General features: G+C 39.9%; 2 protein-coding genes across 8 annotated transcripts in view; one reads left to right on the top strand and one right to left on the bottom strand.

Moving 5' to 3' along the window:
* GARRE1 (granule associated Rac and RHOG effector 1) overlaps nucleotides 1-9,657 on the top strand; it is a 60,098-nt gene extending 50,441 nt beyond the window's left edge. For 6 of the 7 annotated variants that reach the window (XM_065847985.2, XM_065847986.2, XM_071814333.1 and 3 more), the window contains 5 exons: nucleotides 3,067-3,232; nucleotides 4,180-4,314; nucleotides 5,275-5,385; nucleotides 6,494-6,572; nucleotides 7,155-9,657. In XM_065847985.2, the coding sequence (XP_065704057.1) occupies nucleotides 3,067-3,232; nucleotides 4,180-4,314; nucleotides 5,275-5,385; nucleotides 6,494-6,572; nucleotides 7,155-7,478 (815 nt within the window). In that variant the 3' untranslated portion in view covers nucleotides 7,479-9,657. The remainder of the gene's footprint in view (nucleotides 1-3,066; nucleotides 3,233-4,179; nucleotides 4,315-5,274; nucleotides 5,386-6,493; nucleotides 6,573-7,154) is intronic. The other variant, XM_065847988.2, reaches the window with a different exon arrangement.
* A 506-nt stretch (nucleotides 9,658-10,163) lies between these two features.
* On the bottom strand, nucleotides 10,164-12,041 carry SS18L2 (SS18 like 2). Its single transcript, XM_065847989.2, has 3 exons — nucleotides 11,917-12,041; nucleotides 11,684-11,760; nucleotides 10,164-11,018 (listed from the first exon to the last, which is right to left on the bottom strand). Exons 1-3 carry the CDS (start codon nucleotides 11,983-11,985, stop codon nucleotides 10,931-10,933), a joined length of 234 nt encoding a protein of 77 aa, XP_065704061.1. The 5' UTR covers nucleotides 11,986-12,041; the 3' UTR covers nucleotides 10,164-10,930.
* Nucleotides 12,042-12,193: the final 152 nt, after the last annotated feature.

Genomic DNA, 12,193 nt, shown 5'->3' with positions numbered 1-12,193 from the left:
ATGCCTGTTTTTAACAGAAGGTGAACTGAAGTATAAGCAACTTTCATTAATAAACAAGAATGCGAACAAATTCCTTGTTTCTTGTCCCAGTTGTTGGAGGTCTGATATGGACCACATCAAAATACGAAACCAGATACTTAGAGATGAGGTTGCTCCTCTTGTTAATTTGTAAAATTGTTTAAAACCATCATTAAGTCCTGAACTTAAGTAATTGACCTCTCCCCAAAATGATCCTTCCTGTTCTTTACCAGTCTTGGAGTCTGGAGATACAGCCAGATTGCATCTTTCCCTGCCCCGCATTTCTCCTCCGTTCCTGTGCTATTCCATGGGAGTTGTACTGGTTCCTGTTCTACAGCTGTGACTGCAGTGAGAAGCTTGGATGCTGAAGGATTAGAGGCTAAAGAGCAAGTGCTGTGTGGTTTACCCGATGTGTTTGAACCACCAATAAATTGTAAATGTAGAAGGATTTTTGTCGAAGATGAAGCAAGATAAAATTTTATAGCCATAAGCAAATAGCTAAACACTATGAAATTGATTGTAGAGTCTAATGAATTCTTCTGATAGTAGTACTAAGAACAACTTACGAATTTATTCTGGCGTAATTATAATTTCTGTTGGCCTGTAACACAGCTACAGAAACTTTGTAGTATTCGGTTTTGAAAACTGCCTGGAGGCTGGCAGCACCAGAACAGGAAAAGCTTTTATCAAAGCAGGAATCCTTTCCCCACGCTCATTTGCCTGCACACGGGTTAGGACTGCGGGGGCAGCTCACAAACCAGCTCATTTGACTCGTAATTCTATAGTTATTTTGTCAACTTAGTTGATAAATTAGTGGAGTTTATAAGGCAAAAATAAGCATCATAGGTATGTTATCAAAAGCTTCTCAACAATTTTAAGTCTGACTTATTTAAACATACTTTTCTTATATGATTAAGGATTATCACAACCTTTAAAATTATTTTCACCAAGCACAAATACATGCATGTGTAGGGGGAAGAATGCATGTATAGAAACAACTGGCATTTTTAGCATTTTGAATCTATTCTATTTCTGTAGTATTTGCCTTTCAATCTAAAGAAAGCAATGTGTTTTGTTCCATCTGATGTGATGAACATCATGGACTTTGAAAGTGATACTCTGAAAAGGAGACTCATTCAGGTGGATAAATGGTGCTCTGTGGATTAAGAGATATGTTTCGGCAGTTGAAGTGATGAGTAAACTGTATTTTCCACAGAGCTGGTGTTTAAAAAACCAACCAAGCACCTAAAAAACCCCTTTCCAATCAAATAGATTTTTCCATTGGAAAAACAACTGTTCTTCCTGTAACTTGCCAGGTTGAGCTGTGATGTAGGAATTTTCAGTTCAGGCTCTATTTAGTGTAGTACAGAAAGCTTCAAAACATGAAACGCTGTTTCATTTCCAAAATTTCTTAGGACTTTGTACATTTGCCATTTGAAACAAATGGCATTACTTTTTTGATACATCGTTTTCAGGCTCTAAAAATATTTATCTTTTCAGATGCAAATCTGCTGATTAAGAATTTATAAAATTGATGGCTTTTCATGTCAAAGGCTTAAATAGCTACCAAAGATGTATTTTGCAGTACTTGTATCAACTGTAGGAACTTGGTGAAGGAATGTTGTAGTAAGAGCTAGCAGAAGAAATGTTGATAACTCCAGGTATTTTGAATTATTTTCACAGATGCGAAAGAATGAAGTTGAAAATGCATCTGATAAAAAGCTGTTTATCTCTTATGTTTTCATTGAGGGGAAAAAATCAACACAAGTTGCTATTTTGAATGTAACAGTAATTTAACACTCAATGCCATCCACAGGAAAAAAACCTGCAACGCCTTTAGAATGTGTGTAGAATCTGCCCTTGGATGTGAGGGTCTGTCTGGCTTCCAGCCGTATCTTCAATTGCCATAAAGATACTTCTCAAAAAGAACAAGTATTAGTGGGAACGTTTTGTTTCTGCACAGCTGTCAGATAGCTCTGTCCCTTGCTTATATAACAAAGAATGTATGGAAGTAAACTTGTTTTCTTCATTATCATTTAAATTTGCATCCAACAAAAAACACTGTGGAGCTCTTATTTTCTGAGTGTGCCAAATGGAAATGAGGAAACTTTTCTTGTAAATGCGGCAATGAATGTAGGGAAGGCATGAGATGAAAAGCTGATTCCTTGGTTCTGAGCTGTGCGTGCTTGGTGGATGCTGTTCAGTTTTCACTCTTAATTTAAAGCCGAGACCAGCAAGCCAGTACCTCTGTACTTCCTGCTGCAATTGCTGTGCATGTAGTTTAAACCTTTTCCATATATCCTGTCAGATTGCCAAGTTTTCCCTCAACTGGGCATTTAAAACACTTCTGGATTGAGGCTTTTGCTGCGTCTGCTTAAGATCATGCTTATCATTTACCAGATGTCCGAGACACATAAAGGACTTTAAGAATGGAAGATTTAGTAAGAATTACTGCTTTTTTCTGTAGATATCTTCTGAAATATTCTAAAATATTTTGCAGGTCATGATCAGAATGTTCTCAAAATTGTTGTCTAGGCTTTGTAGGAAGTAGGCAGTTTCTGGGTGGTTATGTTCTATTACGATCAATCTGAGATACAGATTTCTTGAAGTAAGCAGGGTCACAACATAGCTGGAAATCATGTTGCAATCTGGAATCAACTATAATAATAGAGATGTTCTTTTTCGCTGATGTTGGTAGATGTACAGGCTTTAATTCTGTCAGTGTCTTCTCAGGGGATGTGGACATTTCAGTGTATAGATATGATTATAGTGACAAATACTGTTTCCCTGATGGAATGCAAGGGGCAGGTGTCAGAATTGTTATCCACCATGGATGGATGGTGCTTATCTACTTTTTAAAAACACTTCCCATTCAGTGTTCTTTACTGCTCCAATAAGAGTTATCAATAATTGTCTGGCATTTATTATCAGTGAGGGAATTATTTTCTTTTATGGGGTATGGTCAAGCCGAAAGGATTAAATGAGGGGGAGAACTGCAGCAGAAATAGCTGAATGTCAGCAACTGACTTATTGGTTTCTTTTATTCAGTTGGCTCTGATCCAGAATTTGCCCGCTACGTTGCTGGAGTCAACCAGGCTATGCAACAAAAGAGGCAAGCACAGCATGTCCGTCGTCCAAGCAACACACGTGGCAACTGGCCTCTTCCTGACGATCCTCATAAAACCTGGCCCTTTCCTGAGTATTTCACAGAAGGGTAAGAGATTGGACAGGCTGCATATTTTTATTGTATGCAAGTCAATTATACACTCAAACTTGGCAGAATGTGGGAATACTGGGTGTTTTTTCCAGTTGCTGCTGCATCTGTGAAAGCTGCACTTCATCAAGGCAAGAGTGAGAAATCTGAGCCTTCCCACTTCGCTGATACCGAAGCACTGACATTTGTCTGATGTCTTCTTTAGAGTGGAATGTACACCGGCTTTGACTTCAACGGAGGAAATAAGGAATTTATAACAGATTCGTTGAGCATGGTTTTCTTTCAGTGCCTGGTTTTGATGAAGTGATGGTATCAAAGCTGCAGTGCCTGACGGAATTCAGCTTTCCAGATTTTAGCCACTTAATCTTGCTACTATAATGCATGTAGCTTACAGGAAGTATCTTGGTAGTTCTTAATCTCTTCCAAATTGTAACTATTTATTACAACAGAAGAGTGTCAAGATGCTCTGTCCATTTGTCCATAACGTAATAGCTGTGATTCTCAAGCTAGCTTAAAACCAGTGGGACAAGTATGTTTTCTAGCTCAGCTTTGCAATGAAAAATTCAAGGACTTAGTGATTCCAAACCCAGTTGTTTCTCCTTCCTGACCAGAAGAGGCACTTGTAATTTATAGAATTATTTTAGTAAAATTTCAATAAAGTGACTGTAACAGACAAGGCAGTTGATGTGATCACTCAGAGTAAGTGAAAGAATTTGCATTACTGGTATATTCTGCAAAGTACTGAAATGTCTTTGTGTTCTATCACCTGTCACAAAATTCAGCATAACTTAGTATCTTCTTTTTAAGAATTACTTCTTTTTCTGTAAATATTGATGTTATTCTGAAATGGTTTGCAGGTCAGGATCAGGGTCATTTTGCGGGTCAGGGGATACAGTCTGGACCAGGCACTATAAATCCAAGGACTAATACAACTTTTTGTCTTACAGTGATGTGACAAATAGCTGGTCTGGTACTCAAGGAGACTCTGCCAGCTCAAGTGATGAGACCTCCTCAGCTAATGGAGACAGTTTGTTCTCCATGTTCTCAGGGCCAGACCTCGTTGCTGCTGTAAAGCAGAGAAGGTGAGCAAAATGAACAGAAATACACACCACTTAAGATTCTTTTTCTTTTTTTTATGTTTTGAGTAGCCACACAAAGGAAACTCCTGCCAATTAGATGAAGCTATACAGATGTCACTTCGCATACCGCACTGATAATATGCATCTGAGTGTACAGTGTATTTGACTTTAATACTAGGGATTCACCAGTTGAGCTGCATTAGTGCCTGTCCTCTCAAACAAACTAGCACTTGTGCAAATAGCCAGTTGTTAGCTGAAATTCAGCATGTCAAGAAAAGAACAGATGCTTTCCCCTTTCCAAGATAATGTATTTTGGATGACACTTTTTTCTAAACTACTGGGACCTTAGAGATGATCTTTGACTTGCTTTCCTAAACTGTACTTCACTGCAGCTTTGTCATGCCCCTAATGCTGTGCACTTTGATACCAGCAAGTTCCTATTTCTTGGCTTCTAGCACAGCGTGGTGGAACTCAAGAAATACTGATGATGATGTTGTGTAGACTTCTGTGTCACCTTGCCCACACGGCCATTTTAGTGGTCGTAAATACATGCCTGTTCAGTCCTTTATTTCTGATCATATGAAGAGAAGGCTTAATTGCATTCATAAATAACCTTAGTAACTTAAAAACTAAACCAGGATTTTCAACTATGAACAATCCACTTAAAAGTACTAGTATGAATTACAGTTACTTTCTTCTTTTCTAAAGGGGTGAACACCTGGTATCTTTGGAACCTCAGTGATTTCATAGTAGAGGACAATTAAGAGAATAACAAAAGGCACAAAATGAAGCATAAATTCCAACCGGATTCCAATCTGAGATCATTCTCCCAAACTATTTTTTCAAAACCTGTCTAAAATAAGATATTTCTGTGGGTAAATATTCTATTATTGTTTAGATCACAGAATAATTTAGAGTCAATACACATAGATACCAGATTGTCTGTCTGCTTTTTGGTGACAGGAGAGAGTCAGTGGATGTGCTGCCAGTTTCCTGCAGATTATACCTGGACAGCCAGTGTTACACGCATTGCCAGAAAGGAAGTGTACGGATGTCGAAGATAATGAAACTAAGGCAAGCAGGTTGAAAGGAACTGACCAAAAGAGGAGCTGTTTTCTAACACTTTATACAGAGGGGACAGGATCTGAGCTTCAATAAATGCTAAATTGAAATTAATTAATAAACAGTCATAGAAAAATAAGTAATTATTTGTGTTCTTAGAGAAGCAGCAAAGGAAAACACAAGCTTATAATAGGTGAATTAATCTGCCAAGCCACCAGACATCTACAGATGGATCACAGAGTGACTCATTGAGCAAGAAGAACAAAAGCTTGTGCTTTATGTAGTGCTCTGAAGAAAAGAGCAGAAGGAAGTCTCCGAAGTGTGTGCTTCATTAAATAAAAGCTTAAGCTGAACTAATAGTACTATTTTATGTTACTTTTTAAAAGAAAAACATTCTACAAGTGAGGGTCTGACAAGTTTGGAGCATGGGGATTTAGTTTAAATGAAGGATGCAAGGATAGAAGATTCTTCTTCAATCTAAACTCACTGACCTCCCCCTCAAACAGACAAAAACCAAAACAAGAAAAACAGACAAAACATCAAAACCAAACAAACAAAACCAAGGGAAAAAAAAAAACCTTCCAGGATGCACAAATGGTCAGGGACTTCTATTTGGTATTAGATCACAAATTTAAACTAAAGGTAGAACGTTTTTCCTCAGAGAAGTCACTGTGCTTCAGCAGAAGTTATTTCAGAAAAGACACTTAAAAACCACCCAAAACAAACCAACAAAAAAACCCCACAAACAGATGAGAGCAGATAACAGAAGAAAAAAGGCAGGTTTTGGCAGATTTCTTGAAAGTGGGCAAAAGACTAACCCATCTGCCTTTCACCTCTACAAAAATGTGTTCATGTTGCTGAAGAAGCAGCTCAAAGAACTACTGACAGAATTCAGTCATTAATTTCTTCCTCCATTGCTGCTTTTACCAGCACGGAGCGCAAAATGCATGAAATAAGATGATACGTCAGTATGCATTCTAGGCTGTCGAGCATGACCGACTGAAAGTATACAATAGTGTATGCCAGTGGCAGGTTATTTTGTGACTCCTTTACATTAAAAAACAAAACAAACCAACAAATAAGACCACCACACTAAATGCCCCTCTCTTTTTTTGGGCAGAAAACACAGTAGCGGCGAACAGGAGCCTAGTACGCTACCATCACCACCTCTTCTTTCTGCAGCAGATGACCGCAGTCAGGTAAGCTGAAAATGGCTTTGCTTAGTCATTTTTCCTGTTTCCATTTCAGGCTGGTTTACACTAGGAAAACAACTAGAATAGCATCTGTATCTCCAGATTGCTTACCCCAGCTAAAACCCAAACCATTTGCATTCAAGTAGTATGAGATGCTTTTATCAAAGTTACCGAGTTTAAATACAAAAATTGGAAATCACTTGTATTTTTCCCTTGCAGCAGAAATTATCACAAAACCAAAGATCTCAAGTTAAGCTAAGAGGCAACACAGTCAATTTTAATTGTCTGTGCAGAGAAAAACTAAAGTGTCACCAGATTGATTATCTGTCTTGCTAGAAATTTTGACTTACAGTGGGGCTACTGTGTGTTAAGCAAACGGGCTGAAGTAAATAAAAAAGCTTTTCTGAGAGGCAGCTATTTTAAGAGTTATGAGTGTTATATATATATATGTATGCATCAGTTCTGCTTTCAAACATTAATTAATGGTTTAAGGAGGCGTAAGATGACACGTTAAGTATTGTCTCGAAAAAGAAGTGTTTTGGTGTTAAAACAAAACTAACCCCAAGCCAATTAATTTTGTTTTCTCAGGATAATAAAACCAAAACCTGGCCTCCGAAGGCACCCTGGCAGCACACGTCCTCTGTCACCAACACGCTCCCCGGTCAGAGCGCATCTCTGTATCCCATGAGCAGCCCCGTCAGCCAGTGGAGTGACACGATGCAGATCCTGCAGTCCCCAGTGTGGGCAGCAGCCAACGACTGCGCTCCCGCAGCAGGAATCTCCTCCAACTTTGCCTACGCGCAGCAGCAGCAATCGCAACAACAGGCGTCCCAGCACAAACCGATGAATAAGGGCTTTAAATCTTTTCCAGTAAAGCACGAACGCAGACCATCCTACCTGCATCAGTACTAATTGCTTTTCATATTGGAAAATGCAGCACAGGGCCAAACATAAATGACAAATACTTTGTTTCACAATTGTGTATTGGCTATATGCTGTTTATCTCATTAAATATGGAACGGAGGGGGTGTGGGTGAGATGTACAAACTCTTGAATTCTGATTTACAGTGCTGAGCAAATATGGCCAATATGTTTGTTTGATGTTCACGAAACAGCCCAAAACTGTGATGTAGAAATGTGTATACTGCCTTTACTTTCAAAACTTTTTTTTTGTAAGGAACTGCTGAAGGCCTACCATACAAGAAACACTGTATTTTATAGCTATTTTTCATATAGATTTATAGTTACAACATCTTACTGAAACACATTGAATATGTTGAAGCAAATATATAGCCGTCACTTTGCTCAACACTGTTTAAATTTATAATGGACAAACTGTAAAGTCTTTGTATTCTCCATAAATGGCCTGTGGGCAGCTGTTTTTAAATGAAGTGCAACAGCAGCTCTTCGTGCGCCACAGAAGTGAGTTCATTATGAAACTGTTGCAGAAACAGTCGTGAATTTGAGTTTTGTGGTAAGCAGAACCACTCAACCTTGTGTCATAAATCTTATCTGAGCTGCTTAAAGTAGATGGCATCTGTGTGGATAATATGACACTGGTTTTCAAATAAACTCACAGTTTCTTACTGCTTCATTTGGCCAAAGGCATTATCCACACAGTGCTCCTTCCATGTGTGAAAGTCTAGCCTAAAAGACTACTTGCATATATTTAAAGTCTTATTTCAGATGCTACAGTTGATTAAAAATTGTGAGCTGGCTCAGAAGATACTAAACTGAAATGTGGGGTAGCCGTTAGTTAAAAGAACATTATTTTTTTTTTTTTAAAGGATAATTATTTGCAGTCAATATGTGCCATTAAGTGAACCTGTGGAATTAGGAATAACCTTCCAACCAAAGTGGATCCGGGAGAGTGACTGGTGCTTAAAAACTGAAGAACAATGGTAAATATATGTATAGCTATCCCACTGTATATTAATTGAGATTACAGAAGATTCTTTATATAGTTAGAGCTTATTTAAATTTTCATATTTCATCTTTGAAAGAGTCTAAAAACCACAATATTTTCTGGTATAAGAGTTTTGACAGTATTAATCTTATTTTTGTATTTTTCTTAAGTCATATCATTCTAATACGTTAACTACTAGTAAAATGGGTTATTAGTTCTAACTACATAATTTTTCAATGAAGATAAAGCACATTTGTTGGTTTTGTTTTTACAAACTAAGTACATCTATATCTAAAGATACCAAAAAATAAATACATTATATATATATATAAATAAAAAGTATACACAACACTAAAACTATTAAACATTGGGGTATTTAAAACCCATCCACCTTTTTTGTTTGTATGGTGACCGGCTCTATTTGCAGGCCCAGATTGTTACCTTTTGTGCTGTTTGAGGATGCCAATGTTGCCTGTATTTATGATATTGTCACCATGTTTTCAGAAACTTCATACTTACCATGTTTACAAAGATTTGTTTGCTGTACATAGACTTTTTACAGTAATGTGCTTTGCACAATCAGTGTGGCTTCTGTCTGTAAATTGTTAATGATCTGTACTACTATAATTTTGAAAACCCTCTGCTGAAAATGTTAGTGGTTATTTAACTTGATGAATGGTTTTGAGTTTCCTACATCTTGTCATTTAGATCTAATATTAAATCCTAAATTTGGTTGTACTTACTGGTTATTCATACTAAGACCAAAATGGAAGTTAATGAAAACACTTAGTTTTGAACTTTTTCTAACAAGTGCCAAAATCATTGCTATAGTTTTTGCAGTTTATTCATAATTACAAATGCTGGCAAGTTTCTGGACCTACAGAAGTGAATTGCGAAAACAAAGTTTGTCTGCATTTTGACCACGTAGGTGCTACTCTGTCCTTTGCTTCCGATTGTTCTGAACACTGGTAATTTTAAGAATTGTTGCACTTGGCAAATGAGTCTTGCCATTAAACTTCACTTACACTGCCAAGTGCAAGGGTTTGGTGCTTAGTTAACTTACCCTTATTGCAGTGCTTCTTGTGAATAGCTAATGCTTCTGAACTGGAACTGTACATTTTGTATTTTAAAGCTTCTGTAAAAGTAAACTATTTGCTTTATTAAAGATACACATTTAATAGGTCATACCTGTTTAAAATATGCACCTTGCTGAAAATGAGCGGCACCTTAAACTGTAACTTGGGTTTGTAAACACAGATCTTATTTCATTAACATGGGATTATTGAACAGTTTGAAAATTGTCAACTGCCTAGTTACTGACTCATATAAAAATGAACTTTATACACTATGCTCTGAAACATCTTTAAGGCTACTTTTTCAAGTAGATTACACTGAAGAACATGATACAGAAGATGCCATAGTGCCGTCTTTAAACTAGTAGTGCAGGTGAACACTGCCAAACCAAGTTAATTGCACCTGTAGCAATTAGAGAGTAAATAATTTTTATGGTAGTGAGCAAAAAGTAATCTTCCTCCTGACCTTCCTCAATGAACTACTCTCCAGGCTATTAAATGTATGTTAATCATGCTGCTGAAATGCAGTGAGTGCAAATATGCTGTGCTCGCTCTGGCTGAGAATACACAAGCATACAGCTGATCATGAATGCAACAAATACCCAGGAAGCGCAGGAATCCATTTTGATTATGCAAGAATTTACTTGTTTACAGAGTCTGCAGTACAGAGCATTTCAAGCAAAAAGGAAAAGTCTTGACACAACTAGGGCAAACACCCTGCCTTCTCTCACTGAAATAAAGGCTCAATTTCTCCCTCGCATTTAATTGCTCCAAGTTATGCAACAGTCCCATCCTTCCCTGGAGAAGTTAACATTTCTATTTCACTAAATCACTGAGCTGCTTCTTCATTAGCACATGACATTAATCCAGAATATACTATAACTTATAAAGAACACCTTTAGTTTAGTTTATTAAGCACAATTCCTATGATACAAGATACAAAACAGTCTATTGCTTCTATATGTGGCAATGTATGATTGACTGTGTCATGTTGGAGGTAGAAGCTGCCTAGCTAAATGTGTACCCTGTATTGTCACCATAGCCATGAAACAGCCTCTGCTGCAATGAGATTGCAAGAGTCCTCCAAAGGCGTCTCTGGTGCTGCTGTCCTGACAACCAGGCTGTTTTCAGAATTGTACTACACGGAGTTCTTCAGGGGAAAAACGAAGCATGAAAAGTAATTATCACCCTTAAGTTCTGCTTACAGTAATGGAGAAAAAAATAGCCTAATATTATATCAAAAACTAGAGTCATGTTTCTATTGTGAAAGTATAGATGACTTTTTACCTGCCTTTCAAGACCTTCTGAGCTCTCAAAGTGGCACTCTAAACTAAGTATTTCTACAGATGCTTAAAGCATCACTGCTTGTGTCCAGGTATGCGCAGTCAGTCTACAGTCTTCTGCGTGCTGGGTGGCGTTGCATCAGCAATTGTAGCTAAATAAATGAGGTTTCTATGCAGAATATGCTGGTACCTACGAGAGGAAGAAACACATGATGTGGGAAATGGGTTCTTTTCAAGCAAACTGCTCACACTTTAATAGTGACTTTTAAAATCTGATCAATATTTTCTGTTAGGGAAAGAGATAAACAGCAAACTAAAAATAATTATAATTAAAAAAATAAATCAGGGTAAACCCCTCCATATCCTGTTTTTGCTCTAAAGCCCACTGCACCACCCTGAACTGTGCTCTAACAAAGTACCTTCTACTTACCAACTTGGATAGAGAGCACGCGTGTTAAGATCTTTGTGTAATCAATACTGGAAAGATGCAGAACTGCAGGAGGGCAGCTCGGGGCAGGAGGTGACACCCCCCAGCCCAGCACCGGCTGTCACCGGCTCCTCCGCCGCCCGTGCGGCCAACACACACCGGAGGAACAAAGAGCCCGCCCAGCACAACTGGTCTCCAGAGTGACACACAACGAACAGGAGCAGGCATCAGATCTATCCTATACAGTGCCATTTCTGCTTTACAGATCTGTGTAAATATTTTCTGGGAAGCCTCTCAGAAAGCACAGCCGCATTTTGTTTTTAGGTCAGAACAGCTCCGGAGAGCACGAGCCGCGTTTCGCTCCCCTGCGGAGCCGGCAGCGGGCGGCCCGGGGCCCAGCGCCTGCCGCCCGAAGCGGGGTCACTTACTGCACGCAGTCGGTGGCCCGGCCCTTGCTCTGGTACTCCACGATGCACCGGATCAGCTGGTCGTTCTCCTCCAGCAGCTAGAGCACAGGAACGCCGCGTCACCGCCCGCCTCGGCCCGCCGCCACCGCCCCCGCCCAGGCCGCGGCCGCTGGGGCCGGCTCTGCCTCAGCCGAGCCGAGAGCACCCGTGCCGCCGCCACCGCCGCCACCACGGTCCCTCACGCCCGCGCTCACCCGCTGCAGCGTCTCCTGGTTCACCTCCGCCTTCCCGCGCAGCCGCTCGGGCACGAACGCCACCGACATGGCGCCGGGGCTGACTGGAACCGGCGGCCCCGCCCGCCGCAGGCTCTGATTGGCTGCCGGGCGCGGCTCGCGCACGTCTCACCTCGTACGCAGCCGCTGGCGGCCGCCGCGCGCCCTGGCACGTCCGCGGGGGTGGGCGGGGGGGGCGGGCGCGAGGCGGGTCCGGCAGCACCGCCCGGTCACCCCCCCCGCTGGAACACCCCGGGAG

The sequence above is a fragment of the Patagioenas fasciata genome, chromosome 13, assembly GCF_037038585.1.
Source record: "Patagioenas fasciata isolate bPatFas1 chromosome 13, bPatFas1.hap1, whole genome shotgun sequence".
NCBI lineage: Eukaryota > Metazoa > Chordata > Aves > Columbiformes > Columbidae > Patagioenas > Patagioenas fasciata.
Note: the sequence above shows the minus strand (reverse complement) of the source record. Positions and strands in the feature narration are given on the sequence as shown.